Source organism: Macrotis lagotis, chromosome X, assembly GCF_037893015.1.
Source record: "Macrotis lagotis isolate mMagLag1 chromosome X, bilby.v1.9.chrom.fasta, whole genome shotgun sequence".
NCBI classification, from domain to species: Eukaryota; Metazoa; Chordata; class Mammalia; order Peramelemorphia; family Peramelidae; genus Macrotis; species Macrotis lagotis.
The window spans coordinates 469,373,026-469,396,279 of record NC_133666.1 but is presented as its reverse complement, the minus strand read 5'-3'; the positions used below and the strand labels follow the sequence as shown (position 1 = coordinate 469,396,279).

The following is a 23,254-nucleotide window of genomic DNA, read 5'->3' as shown; positions in this document are numbered from 1 at the left end:
CATGCATGCCTGGTTCTTTGGGTAGTTGCCAGGAAAAGCCATGATATGTGGTAAGTGAGACTTCAATTACACTTTAATAAGATACAAAGTCTGTAGGGGCACACAGCCTAATAAATATAGAGATAATCAGTGAAAGGAATGAGAAGAGGTACAGAGGTAGATGATGTGAGAACATGGATGAGGTGATGAAGAAGGAAGGTAGCATGGCTGAGGAGCAGGAGAGACTATTACTCTTATAATCATTGATTAGAATACAGAGCACTAGGCAGGATGAACAAAATGCAGATGTAATATATTTATGTATATTTGCATTTGTGTAATATGTAATGTATATATTACATAATAAGATGATATATGTAATGTATATGTGTGTATACATGTATATATTTATATATATTTGCTTTCCTCCAAATGCTAACTCTCAAGATAAGTATAAAAATGTATATATTAAATAAAAAAGAAGATAATTTAAGTGAGATTGGCATCATCAGCTTTAGAATCAGGAAAGGCCTCATGTAGAGACATTTGAGCTGAGTTTGAAGATATTTAGGAATTGTGAAAGTCTAGCCATGTATCTGTGAGGAAGTCACTTAAGTTCTCAGCTTTAATCAAGAATACTTGCACTACCTACTCCACAGGATTAATAAGAGAAAATTATTTTTGAAGTTTAAAATCACTCTGTAGATGCCCATTGTTATAATGATGTGTGAAGAGATACAATTACCAATGTCAAAAGATCTTAAATATATAATAAATTTGGAACTTTATAAAGAAAGCACATAGTTCTCTGACAGAAGTTATGCTGTGGTTACACTTGGGTTGGGAACAAGGTGTATACAGTGGCCCACCCTTTCCTCCAACTCTCATCATCTACAGTATGGTCTATTTAAAAAGTCTTAGTCTTTCTATTATATTCTAGAGGCAATCATTAAAAAGGTCACATAGCTGTTGTTCTGAGAACATGCTACTTCTAATCTAAATCTTAATCAAATTACCTTAAAATATTTTCTTTGTTTTGCTGTGCTGTTTTTTTGTTCTGCCATGTGATTTTGATTCCTGCTGAATTCATTTTTTATGCTTGCTACACTTGGACTTTAGAGAAAGATGCTATTGACATAACTGGAGGTGGTAACTAATGAGAGGAAAGTTGAAGGAGAAAAAGGATGTCTGAACCAGAAAGTAATGCTCTAAAGGCAAAACAAAAAGGAGTGAGAGCTGCTCCCTTTCATGTTCATCTCTTACCAAACTGACTTCTGTATACATTAGAAGTTATTTAGAAATAGAACATAATCTCCTTGAGGGCAAGAACATTAAAAAAATTCTTGTCTTTGTAATAACAGAATATAGATAGTTCCTGACATATATATGTTTTTAATAAGCTTTTATTTTGTAACTGACTGTTCTCTCTCTCTCTCTCTCTCTCTCTCTCTCTCTCTCTCTCTCTCTCTCTCCTTGATATTTCAGTGACTTTGGGAGTTAAAGAAACTTTTTATGATGTATAATAAAGGTGTTTTCATTACGTTGTTAACCAGATTACTCATGGAACTTCACATTGTTTAGTTCAATTTCTTCATTTTACAGATGAGGAAATTTAACCAAGGAGGTTAACTTGCCTGACATCCCAATGTAATATGTGAGAGGCAGGTTCTGAATCCAAGACTAGATTTCTAAACCAGTTTTCTCCCCACTATACCTCCCTGCCTCTTTATTGCATGTCATCTTGACTTTGATAGATTTCCAAACAATAACTTTTAAAGAATTATGGCCAATCACATTTTGTTTAGAGTCAATTGCCTATGAACAAACATAAAGCACAGAAGAACTTTGGGTAAAATATCCTCCTTTTTTGATAACGAGGGAACAAGGGGAAATTGGTACTTTAACATGTTTAAGAACTCCTATTGGATGCTGCTCTTGCTCTGATCTCAGTGGTTCAATCTAGCCTCAGTGGATGAAGTCAAAATTGATGACTATAGAGCCCAACTGTGCTCAAGGAGCCACAACCAGACATTCCTCTTTCATTACTCCCTCTAGGGGTCATCTCCTCTCCATGGCTCTTAATCAGACTTCAATCCAATCATGCACAATCCTCTTCCCAAATCATCATGTTCTCCACATATGGTCTCAATCTGTCTCAGGAGGAAACAACACTATCGGCATTATCCTTCCGAGAAATTAAGTTGGGTTTTGGAAACCTCTCCTCCTACAGAGGAATCATTCATTGTTATATGTACATATGATCTAATTTCTTAAGAAACTTTATCTTTTTGAACTGAGGCTTAAACTTAAAAAAAGATATATGTATACACAACTAAATCTGGCTGAAATGCAAGGCAAGCATGTTTGGCAGCATTTTGGTGGCCTATCTCCTGGGGAGAAAAGAATTGAAAACACTGATGTAGAGGGGATATGTCATTTCTCATGATATGGTTTTGCCTGACTCAGAAACTCATTCCTTTGGTTTTAATGAAAGTCTCCTGGGCCACAGCAAAAGAACTAACCCCACAATTAGTTTTAAACAACACCCATCTGTTTATGCTGGGTCTGGGGCCATTCCATAAAATGTCGCACTGAGGGTACTTCAGTAATGTAACCAAAAAAAAAATTCCTCATACATGTATTTTCTGATGCCAAGTTAATAAATAAGTAATAAAGACATGATGTGATGAGAGACAAAGAGTATAGCATACAAACAGTTAAAGAGCTGACCTCAGAGACAGATAGACTCTGAGTCTGAATTCCAAATTTCAACATATACTCAATATGCTACCCTAGAAAAGTCACTTAAACTCTCAGGGTTCTAGGCAGTGAAGTTCAGATAAAATGTTAAACTGTATCAGTAGAGGGAATTTCCTCCTCTGACAACTCTTCATATCAGTGAAATCACAGTTCCAGTCCCTGTTGCTATAATGTATTTCCTTAAGCCAGAACTTCTAATATGGGCTGTGTGTGTGTGTGTGTGTGTGTGTGTATACATATGTATGCATATTATTACATGAGGATCACCATATGTAGTTTGTGAAGTCAATGAACTCCTCAGAAAAACAAGTGTTTTTAAATAATTTTAAATATTAATTAGAAGTTAGTGACAGTAAAGCTGTCATTTTTTTCCCCAGAAAGTTCAATGGCCACTTGAAATCTAGCAGTAGACCTCAGGCTAAGATTATTAACCTAAAAATTTTACTCTATTTCTATTGAAAAGTGAAGACAATTTAGGAAGACTAGTAAGGGAACATAAGCTCTGGCAGGCCCTGACCTAAGGACAAAGCTCTTAACAAAGCCATAGAGAGGGACAGTTTATTTAAGTGCTATATTGAATGTGAGCTACTACATTCACACCTTCCAAGAGTGAGGGTTTGTAAAGTAGGAGAAGCTTCTCACTATTACCAAGGGGTAACAGCTTATGAAGATCATACCAACAAAGTGTGGAAGATTTGGGATTTCAGATGGCAGAGGGGGCATATACATTTATATAGTATATATTGAAATGTTGCTGAAAGTTTAAAAAACATTTTCTTTAAAAATTGATATAAAAAGAGCTTTTGGCACTTACTATACCTGCAAACAATTCAGTGTCTCTCAAAGATATTGAGCCAAATTTTTTCCCATTAGAGTTTCTCTAATTATAGCAAGTTTGATTGCTGTATTTATTTTTACATAATCTTTTTGAACTTTACCTTATAACAAAGAAAATCAATTAAGAAAAATACCCAATTCATCAACATCTTAAAATGTATACAATGTTCTTCCCTACCAGTCCCATGCCTTGCTTATTTTAAAAAAGGTTTGTTTCAGTATCTGCTTTCTGTCACTTGTTTTCAATTAGTAAAAGTTGTCTGATTTTAATGATCTTTTTATTTACATTTTAGTAGTTCCCTAAATTTATGAAATCACAGGTCAGAATCTGCTTATCTCCTTAAATGCTATTAATGTCATATTGGTGTGAATTGAGGCATACTTGCCCCCAATTCTTAATTTATGTTAATGAATTAAATGAACAAATGGGAAAACTTTTTTAAAACAATTATTGTGTGTTAAGAGCAGTTTGATGCATGAGAGATTAAAATGTGAGACAAATCCTTTACTCATGGAACTTACATTTCAATGAGAGTTAACAAATATGTGGAATAACAATTTGGCAGTGGTTTTTAGATTTAGAAAGTTACAGAAATGGTAACTGGAACCAAAGGAAAGTAGTTTGACTCTCATAGATTTGATAATGGGGAGGCAGTTTATGGAAGCAAGCTCATGACCTGGGCTGGTCATGTGAGTACACAGTGTCAGATAGGAAGATTACTTGTTTAAAATGTTAAGCACAATTGGTGTGGATAGATGTAGTGGATTATGGGAGGCATTCTTCAATCTAGAATATGCAGGTTTTTATTATTTTATTTTTTATTATATTATATATTATTATTTTTCTGATAATACCTCAATATCATTTACCTTTGGAATTGATCAGATTTTTGGATCTACATATGGAAGTAGTCCATATTGCCACCAAGATGGCTTCATCATCATCATCATTATCATCATTATTATTGTTATTAATCACATTAGAAATAAGAAATTTCTTATTTTATAAATACCTTCAAGCTTGGTTAATTGATTGGAGAAATTTGGTTTTAGTCATCTATATTTAAGACTTCTGAAAATACTGTATAATTCATATTTTTTCCAGTATGGGCAAGAGATTTAATTGTTGCAGTTGATTTTGTACTTTAGGAGTCATCTATTCTTATTTGTCCTGTTTTTAGAGAGGACCATGACATCTGGGAGGTGATGCTATGACATGCAAGTAAATTGAATTTAAATGAGAGGAGCTGTGCAAGTCATCAGCCTCACTTTTTTCCTCTGGAGCCATCTGGGTCCAGTGTCAAGATATAGATAAGGGGGACTGGAGATGACCATGGATGCTTTTTAAGCTAAGGTCTTTGAGAGGTCTCAGATTGATTGAGGGAATGCCCATTCAGTGATTAAGGTTAGAAAAGAAAGGAGACAAAGAATGTTCTCTTTTACCTAGATTAAAAAAAATCAATCTGGGAAGGGAAGACCTTAAAATTTTCTGGCAAAACAGAAACAACTGCTATTTATATTCACTCTGAATGCATCGGGGCCCAAACAATTAATATCTGGGGCTTAGCCTGGTATGTATTGTTGGTTAATCATTGGAAATCAAAGTAATTGAGGTTTAGATCAAGGTCCTTAAGAAAGAAATCTAACTCATAAACCCCACCCCATAATACTTTTCTGTGTATGATAACAAAGTCAATCTTCAAAACTCTCCACTGAATGCCTCAGGGAAGCCTGGAAGGATTTGCATGAACTCATGCTGAGGGAGATGAGCAGAACCAGAAAAGCATTGTACACCTTTACAGCAAGATGAGAGTGATGATCAGCCTTAAATGGACTTGCTCATACTAACAAGGCAATAATCGTGCACAAATTTGGGATATCTCCGAAGGAGAATGCCATCTGTATCCTGAGAAAGAATTGTGAAGTTTGAACAAAGACCAAAGACTATTACTTTTAATTTTAAAAAAATGCTATCTTATTATGTAATTCTGCTATATCTCATACTTTATGTTTCTTCCTTAAGGATATGATTTCTCTCTTATCACATTCAACTTAAATCAATGCATACCATGGAAACAATGTAAAGACTAGCAGACTGCCTTCTGTGGAGGGTGGGGGGAGGGAAGCAAGATTAGGGGGAAAGTTGTAAAATTCAAAATAAATAAAATCTTTAAAAAATAAAAAATAATAATTTGGTCAGCTTAAATATTATTATCATGTGTAGCTGACACTTGAACCAGTATTTAAGGCCTGATTATAGAAATGGATACAAGTGAAATATGATTAGGTTAAAAGTCATAAAAGGCATAATAAATTTTTCCTTGGGAAAGACAAAAATATAAAAATATAACGCTGATCAGTTTTGACTATTGTAACCACAGTTATTTCATTTTAGAGCTAATAAAAACATCAAACTTATACTGGAAATTAAGCATGAAAACATCATTTCTTATAACTTTAGCTCCTTCTTAATTGATTATACAAGCATACCTACTTGTTGATAACATACTGAGAAATGGGATCTTTCTTAACTAAAGCATATGGACAAATCAGTGTCATTTTTTGGTAACATTAATAAATTATAGTATAAAATATAAAAATTTATAGTATAGTATAATAAAGTCTATTACTGTATTAAAGATTTTTAATTTCAATTAGAATAATTCTGTATACTCTTAAAATGTATAAAATATTTTCCATATAACAACAATATGAGAGCAGATAATGTAACAGAAAAAAAATCAGATATGAAGATAAATACAACCAGCTTTATTATATTTTAAATGTACTTACAATTTTCATGTCTCTTGTTTTCCAGGGCATACAGGACGTTTGTTAAAGTCCCTGTGTTTCATCAGTTTATCATTCCTATTGCTGCATATCATCTTTCACATTACATTAGCTAGCCTGGAGGCTCAACATCGGATAGCACCTAATTATAACTGTGAGTATGGGGACTGTATTCATTTCATGCATGTTGTAAGTTTTATTTCCATTAATGAAAATTCCTACTTATATTCACAAATATGCTTTTTATCCACAAAATGTTGGGTAGATATTCTCTTATATTGTACCTTTTTTTTCATAAGAGATTCAAAATAATTTTGTCAACAAGATCATATGTACAGTGTAATAAATCCCATAATATTTAGTGATCTAATGCCCTCTGTGTATATGACATGGTTCCAGATGCAAGTTAGGCCATGAAGGCAATGATGACATGTTTAATGGCTTATACTTGGGAGAGAAAAGAGGTAGAGAGAAAAGTCAGAGGTTTTATTGCAATAGTCTAAGTTTGTTGTCAAGACTGGATATATTTAGCAAATGTACATATCCAAATTTCACCTTATTTTAATGAATTCAACTAAATAAAGCTTAAATGAGACAGAAAAATAAAAAGGAAGCTGCCCTTTTTGAGTGACTTCTGGGGATGGGATAGTGGGTACTTTGCCATATTTTTAAAGTTATGAAAATTAAAAAACTATGAAACATCTGACATTTTTTGAACTAACTGCTAGATTTTACTTAGTAATACTTTCTAGTTATTTGTGAATTTGTGTTAATGCCACATATTTTGAAGTATCTATAGACTTGATCTGTTTCATCAAAGTCAAAATTCTAGGGTAAGGAAATTTCTATTATATATTATATATTCGAGCTCTATATAGAGCTCAAAGTTCATCTCATCATAATATACAGGAAACAGCTTTCACTTCAGGTCATATTTTTATTTCCAATTCAGACTGAATGTTTCTAGTAGGTCTATTCTGACTATAATCTTCTAATTATTTTTAGTCAGTCAACGAACATTTATTAAATGAGTTTGATGGCCTTTGCACTGAGCTAAGCTCTGGGACTACAATGAAATATAAAAATGCCACCTTTTCTCTCAAGTAGCATATATTCTAATAAGAGAAAGAATATGTAAACAGCTATATTCATTCAAGTTAAATGCAGAGTAGGAAAAAAAGTAATCTGAAACCTCTGAGAGTGGTTAAGGGAAGGGACCTGGAAGGCCTCTGGTAGTTCAGTTTTCAACTGTTTTTCTTTTAGGTTTTTTTGCAAGGCAAATGGGGTTAAGTGGCTTGCCCAAGGCCACACAGCCAGGTAATTATTAAGTGTCTGAGACTGGATTTGAACCCAGGTACTCCTGACTCAAAGGCCAGTGCTTTATCCACTACAGCACCTAACCGCCCCAGTTTTGAACTGTTTTTGAAGGAAGTTTAGAAGGCAGAATGAGGAAGAAGGGGATTCCAGGAAGTCCAGGGTGGCTGAATTATAGAATTTGGAGGGTAATAAAGTGTGAAAAAGAAGATGTGAAGTTTAGAATTCTAAACAGAAGATGTTAATAGTTGATCCTGCAGTTGATAATTACTATGTGGTAGCATGGTCAGACCTCTACTATAATAAAGATCATTGGCAGTAGAGGAGTAAATGGATTGTAATAATAAAACTTGATGGATGAGACCTTCCAAAAGCTATTGTAATAGTCCAGGGATAAAATGGAAGGATCTTTACCATAGATGCATCTGTGTAAATGGAGAGAAGGGGACATATGTGAAACATTTGATGACAATAAAAAAAATAGCAAAATTTGGCTAAAGATTAGCTATATAGACTGGGTACAAGTGAGAATTCAAGAATTACATCAAGATTGTGAGCCTGGATGACTCAGTGAATGGAGGTAAACTCCACAGAATTAGGAATATTAAGATGAAGGGAAGATTTTGGGAAAAGAAAATGTTTCATTTGTACTTGTTGAATATGAATTATTTACTGAACATACAGTTTAGAAGAACTTAAATTCAGAAGAAGGTTGGCAGTGACTGAATAATAATTTTTTAATATTTATTTGTTTTTCCAACTACATGCAATGGTAGATTTTACCAATAAATTTTTTTGCAAGATTTTCAGTTTTACATTTTTTTGCCCCTCTCTCTCTCTCTGCCCCTGACCAAAAGCAATCTTATTTAGGCTCTATATTTATAACCAGGCAATTTGATATAGGCTCTGTATTTATAACCATGTGAGATTTTTACCCTTTTTCATGCTCTCTTCAGGATACAGACCCAGGAGTTTATTGCTAGATCAAAGGGTATGCATATTTTTATTACCCTTTGTGCATAATTCCAAATTTCCCTCCAGAAATGTTGACTCAAGTCACAACTCCACCAGCAATGTATTGGTGTACCAGTTTTTCCACATCCCATCCAACATTGGTCATTATCCTTTCTAGTCGTATTGACCAAGCAAAGAGGTGTGAGGTGGTACCTTATAGATGTTTTAATTTGCTTTTCTCTAATCAATAATGATATATAGCATTTTTGTATGACTTTGGATAATTTTGGTTTTTTATCTGAAAAGTACCTTTCCATATCCTTTGACCATTTATTAATTGGGGAATGACTTGTTGTTTTAAAAATAAATTTGACTCAGTTCTCTATATATTTTATAAATGAGTCCTATGTCAGGAACACTAGTTGTAAAAATTATTTACCAATTTACTACATTTCTTTTAATCTTATTTGCAATAGTTTTGTTTGTACAAAAGTTTTTAATTTAATATAATCACTGTTTTCCAGTTTTTTTTATAATGTTCTCTATCTCTTCTTTGATTATAAACTGCCCCCATTTCCATAGATCTGACAGGTAAACTATTCCTTGTTCTCCTAATTGGCTTATAATATTACCTTTTATGTCTAAATCCTACACCCATTTTGACTTTATGCTGGTACAGGGTGTGAGATGTTAGTCTATACCTAGTTTCTACCATACTATCTTCCAGTTTTCCCAGCAGTTTTAATTGAAGTTTGTTTTTATGCCAGAAACTGGAATCTTTGGGTTTATCAAACCAGTAGATTACTCTGGTCATTTACTGCTGTCTCTTTTGCACCAAATCCATTCCACTTATCCACTATTCTTTTTCCCAGACAGCACCAAACATATTTGATGACCGATGCTTTATAATATAATTTAAGATCTGCAGTGGCTACGCTGCCTTCCTTTGCATTTTTTTGTTAGTTCCCTTGATATTCTTGACCTTTTGTTCCTCCATATGAATTAAGTTGCTATTATTTCTAGCTCACTAAAGTAATTTTTTGGAAGTTTTATTTGTATGGTGCTAAGTAAGTAATTTAATTTAGGTCGAATTGTCATTTTTATTATATTAGCTCCGCCTACCCCTGAGCAATTGACACTAATCCAGTTATTTAGAACTGATTTTGTATGAAAAGGTTTTATAGTATTAGAATCTGCCTTAGCAGCTAGACTCCCAAGTATTTTATGTTGCCTGGTTATTTTAAATGGTATTTCTCTTTCTATCTCTTGCTGCTGTATCTTGTTAGTAAGATATGAATGCTGAGAATTTATGTGGGTTTAATTGATATCCTGTGACTTTGCAAAAATTGTTAATTGTTCCCAGTAGTTTTTAGATGATTTTTCTAGAGTTTTCTAAGTATGCCATCATATCATCTGTAAGGATGAGAGTTTTGTTTCTTTATTACTGATTCTGATTCTTTCACTTTCTTTGTCTTCTCTAATTGCTAAAACTAACATTACTAATACAAACATTGAATAATGATGGTAACAGGCATCCTTATTTCACTTCTGATCTTATTGGGAATGCTTTTAGCTTATTTCCATTACACATAACATTAGTTGTTGGTTTTAGATATTGCTTATTATTTTAAGGAACATTCCATTTATTCCTATGATCTCTAGTGTTTGTAGAAGGAATGGATGCTCTATTTTGTCAAAAGCTTTTTCATCACCTTTTGACTTAATCCTATGATTTCTGTTAGGTTTGTTATTGATATGGTCAATTATGCCAATAGTTTTCTAATATTAAACCAAGCCTTCATTCCTAATATAAATATGGCTTGATCATAGTGTATTATCCTAGGGATAACACTTACTATAATTATAATCTCTTTTCTAATATTTTATTTAAAATTTTTGCATCCAAATACATTAGAGAAATTGATCTATAATTTTCTTTCTCTGTTTTGACTCTTCCTGGTTTAGGTATCAGCACCAGATTGGTGTCATAGAGGGAATTTGGCTGACTGCCTTCTTCACCTATTTTTTCAAATAAATTATATAGAATTGGAACTTATTGTTCTTGGAATGTTTGATAGAATTCACTTGTGAATCCATCTGCCCCTGGAGATTCTTTCTTAGGGAGCTCATTGGTGGCTTGTTGCATTTCTATTTCTGAGATAGGATTATTTAAGTATTTAATTTCTTCTTCTTTAAACCTGGGAAATTTAAATTTTTGTAAATATTCATCCATTTCACTTAGATTCTCAAATTTATTGGGCAAAATAGTTCCATATTCCTACATTAATTTCCTCCTCATTGGTGATGAATTCCCTTTTTTCATTTTTGATACAAGTTATTTGATTATCTTCTTTCTTTTTTAAATCAAATTAACCAAAGACTTATGTATTTTATTGCTTTTTCATAAAAACAATTCTTTGTTTTATTTATCAGTTTGTTTTCTTACTTTCAATTTTATTAATTTCACATTTAATTTTCAGAATTTCTAATTTGTTATTTTATTTGGGATTTTTAATTTATCTTTTTCTCTAACTTTTTTAGTTGCATGATCAGTTCATTCATCTTCTCTTTTTCTAGTTATGTAAACATTGAGGGATATAATATTTTACCTAATAAATGTTTTGGTTCTATCCCATAAGTTTTGCTATGCTGTCTTGTTAATGTCATTGTCTTGCATGAAATCATTTCTATGGTTTGTTGTTTGATGCACTCATTTTTTAAAAATTAGACATTTAGTTTCCAATTTTAGGTCTAATTCTCCATGACTCTTTATTACATATGATTTTATTGCATCATGATCTGAATTCATTGAATGTTTCTGCCTCTCTGCATTTGATTATAAAGTTCTTGTGCCCTAATACATAATTTATTTTTGTGTAGGTGCTATGTACCAATATTCCTTTTGATCCCTATTCAATTTTCTCCAGAAGTCTATCATATTTAAGCTTTCTAATATTCTATTCACCTTCTTAACTTCCTTCTTGCTTATTTTATAGTTATATATGCACTCACAGTTATAATTATTACTCCTTTATTTCACTCTATGCTATCTCCTCTCCCTTTGTATTTTTCCCCTTCTTTCACCTTCTCCCTCCTCACCAGTGTTTTGCTTCTGAATACTGCCTCCCTCAATGTTTCTCCCACTTTTATCTACTATCCACTCTTTTCTTTTCCTTTTCCCTTTTCCCCTTTTTTCTTCACTCCCTTCTATCAGTCCCTTCTTCCCTCCCCACACTTTCTCCTTCCTAATACTTGAAAAATAAGATAAATTTCTAAACTTATCTGAGTGTGTGAATTAATCCCTCTTTGAGCCAAATCCTATGAGAGAAGTATTCAAGGGGTTCTCATCTCCTCCCTTATTTCCCTCTATTGCAATAGGTGTTTTGCATCTCTTCATGTGATGTAGTTTACCTCATTCAATGCTTCCTTTCCTCCCATCTTTACAGTCCCCCTCTTTTTTAATGAAATAATTTTTTGAAAAAATCATTCCTTCAAAGTTATGGGCATATCATGAATGCCCATAACTTCAACCTAAGTATATTCCCTCTATTACAGGTACAATTCTTAAGAGTTATGAGAATCTTCTTCCCAGGTATTACTGAAACCAGATTAATCTTATGGAATAGCAGTCCTTTTCTTTTCCCATGTTTACCTTTTCATATATCTCTTGAGTCTTCTCTTTGAAGATCAAATTTTCTGTTCAACTATGGTCTTTTCATCAGGAAAGTTTGAAAGTCACCTATTTAATTAAATGTCCATCTTTACTAGTGAATAAGAAGACTCACTTTTGCTGGATAGTTAATTCTTGGTTGTAATCCAAGTTCTCTTGCTCTCAAGAAAATCATATTCCAGGCACTTCAATCCTTTAATTTTTTTTAAGAATCAATTATTTTTTCTTTTTAAAGATTTATTTAAGTTTTACAATTTTTCCCCTAATCTTACTTCCCTCCCTCCACCCCCCCCCACAAAAGGCAATTTGCCAATCTTTGCATTGTTTCCATGGTATACATTGTTCCAAATTGAATGTGATGAGAAAGAAATCGTATCCTTAAAGAAGAAACATAAAGTAAAAGAGATAGCAAGATCAGACAATAAGATTTCAGTTCTTTTTTCTAAATTAAGGGTAATAGTCCTTGGTCTTTGTTGAAACCCCACAGTTGTTTCTCTGAATACAGATGATATTCTCGATTGCAATCAGCCCCAAATTGTCCCTGATTGTTGCACTGATGGAATGAGCAAGTCCATCAAAGTTGATCAATCACCCACATGTTGCTGTTAGGGTGTACAATGTTTTTCTGGTTCTGCTCATCTCACTCAGCATCAATTCATGCAAATCCCTCCAGGTTTCCGTGAATTCCCATCCCTCCTGGTTTCTAATAGAACAATAGTGTTCCATGACATACATGTACCACAGTTTGCTAAACCATTCCCCAATTGAAGGGCATTTACTTGATTTCCAGTTCTTTGCCACTACAAACAGGGCTGCTATGAATATTTTTGCACAGGTTATGTTTTTATCTTTTTCATCATCTCTTCAGGGTATAGGCCCAGTAGTGGTATTGCTGGATCAAAGGGTATGCACATTTTTGTTGCCCTTTTGGCATAGTTCCAGATTGCTCTCCAGAAAGGTTGGATGAATTCACAGCTCCACCAACAATGTCTGTGTCCCAGTCAATCTTTTAATGTTGATGTAGCCAGGTCCTGCCTGTGTAGTCCAGGCTGTGGTTCCTTGGTATTTTAATTGTTTCTTTCTTGCCACTTGCAGGATTTAGTCCTTGGTTTGATAATTCTGAAGTTTGTCCACAATGTCCCTTGGCGTTTTCATTTTGGGATTCCTTTAGGGAGTGATCAATGGGTTCTTTCAACAACTATTTTGCATTATGATTTCAGGATATCAGGGAAACTCTATATCCTGAAGAAAGGAGTTCAGGCACCTTTTTTTTTTATTCAAGGTTTTGATTCTTCAATTGCCTCTCCTGGATTTATTTTCCAGATCAGATGTTTTACCAGTGAGGTATTTTACATTTTCTTCAATTTTTTTTATTTTGTTCAATAGATTTTTGGTGTCTCATGAAGTCATTAGCTTCCATGATTAATCCTGATCTTTTTTTTTTAATTTTTGCAAGGCAGTGGGGTTAAGTGCTAGGTAATTATTAAGTGTCTGAGCCCAGATTTAAACTCGGGTACTCCTGACTTCAGGGCTGGTGTTCTACCACTGCACCACCGAGCTGCCCTCCCTCCATTCTATTTTTCAAAGATATATTTTCTCCATTTAGTTTTTGTATCTCCTTTTCCATTTGGTCAATTCTGTTTTTAAAGATGTTATCTTTTTCCATTTTCGCAACTGTTCTTTTTTTTTTGAGGGAATTATTTTCTTTTTGTGTGTTTTCAAGTTGTGTTTTTAAAGAATTTGTTTTCGGGGTGGCTAGGTGGCGTAGTGGATAAAGCACCGGGTTTGGAGTCAGGAGTACCTGGGTTCAAATCCGGTCTCAGACACTTAATAATTACCTAGCTGTGTGGCCTTGGGCAAGCCACTTAACCCCATTTGCTTTGCAAAAAAAAATCTAAAACAAAAAAAAAAGAATTTGTTTTCCTGGGACAGCTAGTTGATGTGGTGGACAGAACACTGACCCTAGAATCAGGAGTACCTGAGTTTAACTATGACCTCAGACACTTAATTACCTAGCTGTGTGACCTTGGGCAAGTCACTTAACACCATTGCTTACAAAAAACAAAATAAAACTGTTTTCTTCTGTCATTTTTTAAAATAAGATGCTAATTTTCTCTTGTATGTCTTTTCCCAGTTTTTCCATTTAACTTATAAACTTCTTTCTGATCTCTTCTAAGAAGTCTTTCTGGGCTGGCAACCTATTCATATTCTCCTCTGAAACTTCACATAGTATGTCCTTCTGTCCTCCTTTTCTGAACTAGTATCATTCAATCGACCCTGCTTTGCACTGGTCTTTTTTCATTTGGTGATGTTAGCTTTCCCTAGGGTCTTGTGGTGGAGGAGGGGTTAGTTCACATACTTTTATTATTAAGAATGCTAGAGACCTTGCTTACTGGAGTTAGGAACTCCATGAAGCTACTTAGTGACAACCCAGTTAGAAATTTCAGAAGCTTTCTCTGGATTATATGTGTTAGGTGTGTCAGCAGCCTACCACAGCAGATATCACAGTCTTTGAGATCAAAAGACAAACAACAAGTCCTGGGTCTGGATCTGGGCTATCCTCATGTAGCCCAGTCATTGAGCTAGGCTGTCAGGGCTGGAAATGTTAGAGGGTCTCCCTGGATATTCAGAGCAAGGGGAATCCTGAGATCTACATCAGGGCCTTGGGGAAAGATACAAAAACCTGGGACTGTTTCTGTGTTTATATGGAAGAAAGCCAGACATGAATGCCAGGGGCTTTTCTAGGAACACCAAGGATTTTGAATGTCCAGACCAGTCATACTGGTCAAATGGATGTCCTGGGTAGCCATGCTGGAGCTCTTCCACCTTGTCCACCATGCACACTGCAAAGGTTTCAGCTCCCTCCACTGTTTTCCGGTCAATCCCCCATCTCACCCTGTTGCCCATGCATTGGATCTCTGCCCTTTGCACTGGACATGCCCATGCTTCACCCATTCATCTTCATCAGACCTTGCTGGAAGATGTTCCCCTCTGTTCTTTTGTGGGTTCTGTTGATCCAAAATCTGTTAAGCCACTTGATTCTTTTATTCTTTTTTGTTCTGAGGGAAAACCAGGAGAGCTTAAAACAATGCCTGACTTCTCTCTCTGCTATCTTCACAGGAAGTCCATGATTGAATAGTAATTGAAGCCTTTGGAGAGAGATTAGGGATGAATATACAGTTTTGAGGATCATCAGCATACAGAGAAAAATTCAACCATGGAAGTTGATAAACTTACCAAGCAAAATAATATAAAGGAAAGATTCTCAACCTGAATCCATGGACATATTTCAGGGGTCTCATAATCTGAATGGGAAAAAAAGTCTATATTGAAATGTAATTTCCTTTTTAATCCTACATTTTTTAAGTTGTACATTTAAAGACATTCTAAGAAGGGATTGTTGGGCAGCTAGGTGGTGCAGTGAATAGAGACTAGACCTAGAGTACCTGAGTTCAGATGTCCCCTCCCCAGCCCTTGGTACTTACTTAACTGTGTGATCTGGAACAAATCACTACACCCTGATTCTAGAATCTAGGATCATCTTTAGTCATCCTAAAATCATATGTGACCATTTGACTCAGATATCTCCATAGGAGAAAGTATGACTAGTGACTTTGCAAAGAACCCACTCACTCAAATCCAATTCTTGTACATGTCACAACATCACCTCCTTGATATTACAGTCTCTGAGATCAAAAGACAAACAACAAGAACAAGATGGCCAAAGGAGTTCATAACAGAAAAAACAGTTAAGAACCCCTGGTATAGAGGAAGAAGATAAAGGGACAACAGGTCAGGGTCTCAAGGGAGCCCATACCCATAATGGGTGTGTGGATGAGACAAGGACAAAAGAACAAGAAAAGAAGATTTGGTAGTCAAACAAGAGAATAGACACAATAGAAGTAACATGAAAAACTAGAGGAAAAAATATTTTAAAAAACAAATTTATCTGTGTCAAAAGCTACCAAAGTCATCAATAAGCTTTATTAATCTCCTACTGTATTCCAGATACTTTGATAAGCACTGAGCATACAAAAAAAAAAGGCAAAATACCATCCTGGCCTTCAAGGGCATGAAATATATATACCAATCTCAACCTCAAATATAAAAACACATGTATTCCCAGCTTATGACCAATTGATCAAGAGTGGATTGTCCCTTTGATACCATAGCAATTTTTCAGTCAATTAAAAAATATTTTTAATGTAAATAGGAAAAGTGACAAATTAGTTCTTTATTTTAAAGAATGATAAAGTAGTTTTAAACTTGCAATTATTGGGAATTAATGACTAAGAATATTACAGATAAAAGCTAATCAGATACAAGTCTTATGAATATAGAAGTAATTGTAGTGCCACAGTAGGTTTTTTTAATTAAACAGAAAATACTTTGAAATTTGAATTATTTTCATAAAATAAAATCATTTTCATCTCCATGAATTAAGTGCAACATAGGATGGCAACCAGAAAATTAGGAGTAAAAGAAACCAAGGTGCCCTCTCAGTTGAGCCACCTGCCCAGCTACTTACAATCTTTTTTTTCAGTCTTGTGGAACCTTCTATTTCCCCTCTCAGAACACCCCACCACCTTACCCTCATCCAAACAAAATAAAGGTGTATGACTTGACTTTGGTTTGCTGAAAATCTAGCTAATTCCCTAGGGCCAAAATTATCTCTGAACTGAAAGGTGGGTTTAGTCAAAAGTTTTACCAGATAAAAGGGTCTTTGAAGTGTAAATGTTGCTCAATAGAGGCTAGGCTGTTATTCCAGATGTTGTAACAGCTGTTCCTGGGACCACAACATTAAAAAAAAAAGCTGCTTTCAGGTGACCTTTTCTAAACATTTTCTTATCTCTTCAACCTCCTCTCCATTGAATGAGAGCTGCTCATTCTCACCTTATGTGTTATAGATTTAGATCCAGAGATAAAGTTTTCTAATTACTGTATAAAAGGTCTTTATCAATTGACTTATTATTTACTTGTGAATGTCTTAAAAAACTTTTTGAGGGATGGCTAGGCAGCTCAGTGGATAGAGCATGGGCCCTGGAGTCAGGAGTACCTGAGTTCAAATATGGCCTCAGACATTTAATAATTACCTAGCTGTGTGGCCTTGGGCAAGCCACTTAACCTCATTTGCTTTGCAAAAACCTAAAACAAACCAAACAAAGACAAAAAAAAAAAACACTTTTTGAGTTGAGCATCAGCCCTGGAGTCAGAAGGAGCAGTGTTCAAATCTGAACTCAGACATTTAATTAATACCTAGCTGTGGGAATTTGGGCAAATCACTTAACCCACTACCTTGCAAAACCCCAAAACACAACAACAACAACAACAAAACCCGAGAGGGACAGGTCGAACTGGTTTTCTGGATTGAAATTACCACTCATTTTCCTCCATGAAGGACCAAATTTAGTTGAGTTCTTATAGGAAATTTTATCAAAAGAAGAGATAAATGATTTCAATTTAGTAGTGACTTACAAGGTAACACTATCTGAATACTTTTAGCATCCCTTGATTTTGTTGACATGGATATTATCTTTCCATGTCTTAATAGTTTATTTTTGAGAGTGTCTACAAAGATTAGGGGAAAAAAATGTAAAACTTAAAATAAATAAAATCTTAAAAAAATGAATTTAAAAAAAGAGAGTGTCAATAGTGAAAATGAATACCATCCTTTGGCCAATCTAGTGATGAGTCTCTTCAAAACTTTGCTAGTTGATCCTTGAATGGCAGACACATGATCTTCCATAAGAACCATACTTGAAGTCTTTCCATTCTATTGACATAGCACTCAAGAGCTGTCATTTCTATATAACTTGATTAAGCAGTAGAGAAGAATTATTGTGGAGGAGATGGTGATAACGATACTCAAAAATTCATATGCATGAAGTGTTTTTAAGTGTACAGGCACTTTATAATCTTATTTGAAACAACCCAGAAAAATATTTAGAATTAATATCATTATTTTTTCCAAAAGAGGAGATCAAGTGTCAGGAAGGATAAATGATATAGACAATTTCATACAGCTAATAAATGGCAGAGCCAAAACTTTAAATCCCGTGACATTTCCACTATACAAAGTTGTCAAATGTGAAAAAGAAGAGGTTATGACACTTGAGTGATGTTAGTAAAAATTATTTTAAAAATTGGACGGATCACTCAGTCCATTGAAAGCTATATGAGTATCCAAAATTCATAAACTCATTCTGAGAAAGCCAGTGACAAGTATCAAAGGTTTGGTATACTGGTGTTAAGAGAATTTTTTTGGTGTTGTTTATAGCATTTAAAACTAATACATATTTGAATCAGGATAAAAGAGAAGGGCAAACCAGACTTTGCGAACTCATTTGGGCCAAGATTGACATAGACCAGGTTTTCAGTCTACAGCATTATTTTTTTCTGATCATGTTATATAAACCCTTGAAAAATCATGTTGGGGTGGGTAATGGAAACCCTGACTATTGGAATTATGGAGTTGCTGACGGCAACTCACTAATATTGCTATTTCTTGTACATTTGGAGTTGAGATTACATTGCTATAGTAGTAAACCCAAACTCTGCTCTTTAATCCTCCAAGCACTAAAGGTGAGACTTTTTTGGCATCTGCAGAAGTAAAGTAGCAAATCTTAAACTGAAAAGCAAAAACTGTCTAGACAGGCAAGACTATGCATTCTGAACCTTTTTTGTACTGTCCAAGACATGGGTAAATCAAAATGAAATAAACCAGACAGGTCAGGTTTTGCAATCATAGATTCTCTTCCAACATAAGACCACCAAGTATTGGTTTATAGAGGATTTAATATTTTTTTTCTGTTTCTCTCCCATTTTTAAAACTCTTATACTTTTAGCCTCATTACAGAAAAAGTTCCCAATATCCCTTAAGAGTTTCAGATGTATTTGGGGGGACAACAGTAGCTTTTAGAAATACTGAGTCATTGAAAGTCCCAATCTATCCCTTGAGTCCTGTGAATATTACCTGGCAGTAGTAAAATTAAAAAAAAAAAAAGCAAAACCTACCCCAGTTAGCTTTAGACTAGACTTGCTGGTTTGTTAAAGGCATCATTGTGCAGGATTGAAACTTAATACCTGCCCAACCCACCCCTCCACTTTTTTTTTCTTTCTGAAATGGTGCTCATCTAGGTAAGTGAGGAAATAGATGTAGCCGGGGCGAGTTCAGTAAATTCCCTTCCAACATATGTGGTTCTGCCTACTAAAATATTTGTATTCCATCAAAAATATGCTATTCAGGTAAATGTAACCCAGATTTCAATTATGTCATTATAAACAACATAGAAGCAGCCCATTTGACCTCATGGTAGATGTATGGGAAAATTAGCAATTTCAAGGTTCATTAATTTGTTTATTCTGCTTCCACTCAGTTAATTTGTCCATAGAAATTTTACAATTTGAACCTATTAAAAAAAGAAAGATTATTAATGTTTACTCACCCCCCATCTCCTTTCCAATATAAAATTAATTCTTCCTTTACCCCCCCCTAACAAATTATAAAGAAATATTTACACTTAGCATTTCTGAGACAAGTTCAGGTTCAGTGACAACCCTTTCCCTATCTACCAGTGTGTCTTCCCAACTCAAAGCATGGTTCTGGATGCCATTGTCACTGAGTTATTGCACCTTACTAGTGTTTCCAGTCTCCCTTTTATATCAGGAATGTGCTCGGGGAAACAATTTTGGACCAAAATTTCTAACATCAACTCCTAGGTTTTAATGAGGAACATTAGAGCTAGTCTGGTCTAGAGCTATGGATCAGTACCATTGAAGCTGATTTGGGCAATATAATTTCCAATGACAAGCTAGTCTATGACTTTCTATTGTTTAATTCTAGGTCTTGATAATAGCTTGAAAGTTCTTTTGATTTTTTGAATTTTATTCTTCACATTTGAATTGATTTATCCCAAAATATAACATTATTCAGAACAACTTTTAAGTATGTGCAGATAATTGCATATTCTATTCCTGGATATTCTACTTCTTTGTGAGGTCTATGGCAATGGAGTTACCCTTGGCCAAAAGGTTTATCATAAGTGGAGGCCACACATTTAGTTTATATTGCTCCTTTTATCTTTTGTATTTTATTCTGTTCTCTCAACTCAGTTACTGAGTAGCTGAGTGAACTTAGACTACTTGAACCCCAATTTCCTTGTTTGTATAACAAGAATAATATTTGAACAGTTTATTTTTTGATCTATTGTAAGTCAAGTGTATTGTAAATAAGAAAGTGTTATATAGTTTCAGTTATTTTTAATTCTACAAATATCATAGGTAGCATATCATAGTAGACTGAAAGTTGACTTTAAAACAGTCAATGATAATACTAACCTTAATAGCAATAAAAGTAGTATATAAAATACTTTAAGGTTAGCAAAGCAGTTTACATAATAGATCTATAATACATATTGGTTCAGTATTTTTAGGGTCTGTCTAAGATTATAAATTGTAAGCACTATGCTGTTTTGCATGCTTAGAGGGAATTTCCACACTCCTTGACAGTTACCTCTCCCTATCTCATTTTTTATTATTAGTATGGAGGTCAAATTAATTTGATTGTCCAGATACACAAGAAGAGGTAACATTAGCAAGCAGACAAAAGCTCTATTTCCTGATTGAGCATCTTATTAAGACATCTGCTTGGCTGCAAAGTTGTACATAAAGAGGTCATTAATAACTGCTTCTGCAGGACTTGTAACACAAAAACCCCTTGGTTTCCATTCTTCACATAAAGAATAAATCCTGATTTTCACTTTGCTCAGCTTGAAGGTGAAAGAACCCCAAGTACATTGAATTCCCTGAAGTATAATTTCTTACCTGGTTGATCCTGCTTGATGAGAAAAGATCAGAAGCTTAAGAGAAAGTTATCTAGTTTTCAGTTTTTGGCAACAGCACTATGAAAGAGTGTCTCTTGAAGATGTCTTGATACTCTTAAAGGTGTCAAAAAAACAATCTTAAAAAAGACTAAAACCACATTTGTTTTTCATTATTGAGTATGTTGTAAGATAACACTAATTATAGTTTTACAAATCTACACTATTACTTATAATTGTTCAAGGATTTAACAACATAAAAATTTTGACCTTTTAATGAAGTCTCTTCCCTCACTCGGGAACTATGAGCAGTTATTCTCAAATAATGTTGGAAGCTGTAAAAAAAAATAATGAAACCTAGATTTAGTGAAATCCACAAAATAAGCTGTTCTTCAGCTATGGATAAGGATACAGTTTTCTATTTTATTTTTTTGCTCTTTACTGAGGGCTTGTCAAGGCAATTTGTTTGTATCTTCTGCTTAAAATATTCATAAATAGAAAATTGAAACAATTAGCATCTGATTTTAGGTCATAACTAATTAAAAATATCTACTATATACAAGATACTTTTCTAGGAACTGGGGATACAACAAAAATGAAATAATCCCCACTCCCAAGGAACCTCATATCTGCTTGGGAATGTAATAGTAGGGGTAAAAAAATATAAAAGCAAATTCAAAGAAATACAGAGTAATTTTAAGAGAGTTATAATGCTATGGCTGAAGGAACATTTTTAAGGTTTGTGATTTTGAATATTTATATACCAAGAGTAATACATCCATCAAAATATCTATGTTTAACAAACAATACATTTAAATTTATAAAAGCTCATTGTTTTGTTCTAAACAAATAAAAAATGATCTAAGCACGAGTTTCTCTTTGAACTATTCTCTGAACCTATCAATTTATTTTATTAATTTATATTTTAATTTTCCTCAATTATATGCAAAAATAATTTTTAACATACATTTATAAACCTTGAGTTCTAAATTCTCTTGCTTCCTGACCCCAACCCCACCCCTCATTGAGAAGATTAGCAATTTGACAGAGGTTATACATATCAGTCAAACAAAACAATTCCATATTAGTCATGTTGTGAAAGAAAACAGATTTTTAAAAACTCAAAAAACTAAGGAAAGTAAGAAAGTATGCTTCAGTTTGTATTCAAACACCATCAGTTCTTTCTCTGGGAATGGAAAACATTTTTAATCACCAGTCCTTCAGTTGTCTTGTGTCTTGGATCATTTTTTCCTGAGAAAAGCTAAGTCAATCACAATTTTTCATCTTACTATATTGTTATTATTTTACATACAGTGTATTTCACTTTACATCCTGCTCATCATTTCCCTCCAGCAGAATAATATTCCATCATGAAAATTTATGACAATTTGTTCAGACATTCCCCAATTAATGGACATCCTTTCAATTTCTAATTACCAGTCACAAAATAATAGTGGATATAAACATTTCTGTACATATAGGTCCCTTTCCTTTTTATTTTAATCTTTCCAGATACAGATCTACTATAGTGACATTGCTTGGTCAAAGGGTATGCATGGTTTCACAGCCCTTTCGGTGAGATCTAAACAGAATGGTTGAATCAATTCACAACTCTACCAACAATTCATTGTGTCTCATTTTTCCTATATTCCCTCCAATATTTGTCATTTTCCTGTTATGTCCTATTACCAATATAATTAATATGATGTAGAACCTCAAAATTGTTTAAATTTGCATTTCTTCAATCAATAATGAATTAGAACATTTTTTCATTTGACTACAGATAACTTTGATTACTTCATTTGAAAATTGTTCATTTCTTTTCATCATTTATCACTTGAGGAATGGCTTTTACTCATACAAATTTGACTCACTTTGCTATATGTTTGAGAAATGAAGCTTTTAACATAGAAACCTGCTTCAAATTTTTTTACAGTTAATATTTCTTATTGTATTTTTCTCTATCCTATCCCCCACCCTATTTATTCTTTTCTCTCTCTCCTATCATGCTATTCTTACTCAAAATTGTTTTGTTTTTGACTACTCCCTCTCCCAATGCCCTCACTTCTAGCACCCCCATCTTCTGCTATCCATTTCCTTTCCTACTTTCCTGTAAGGTAAGGTAGATTTC

General features: G+C 33.9%; 1 protein-coding gene across 4 annotated transcripts in view; it reads left to right on the top strand.

Moving 5' to 3' along the window:
• The window catches only part of PIEZO2 (piezo type mechanosensitive ion channel component 2), a 532,098-nt gene that overhangs the window by 189,978 nt on the left and 318,866 nt on the right, over positions 1-23,254 (top strand). For all 4 annotated transcript variants that reach the window (XM_074205559.1, XM_074205560.1, XM_074205561.1 and 1 more), the window contains exon 3: positions 6,395-6,520. In XM_074205559.1, coding sequence (XP_074061660.1) covers positions 6,395-6,520 — 126 coding nt within the window. The remainder of the gene's footprint in view (positions 1-6,394; positions 6,521-23,254) is intronic.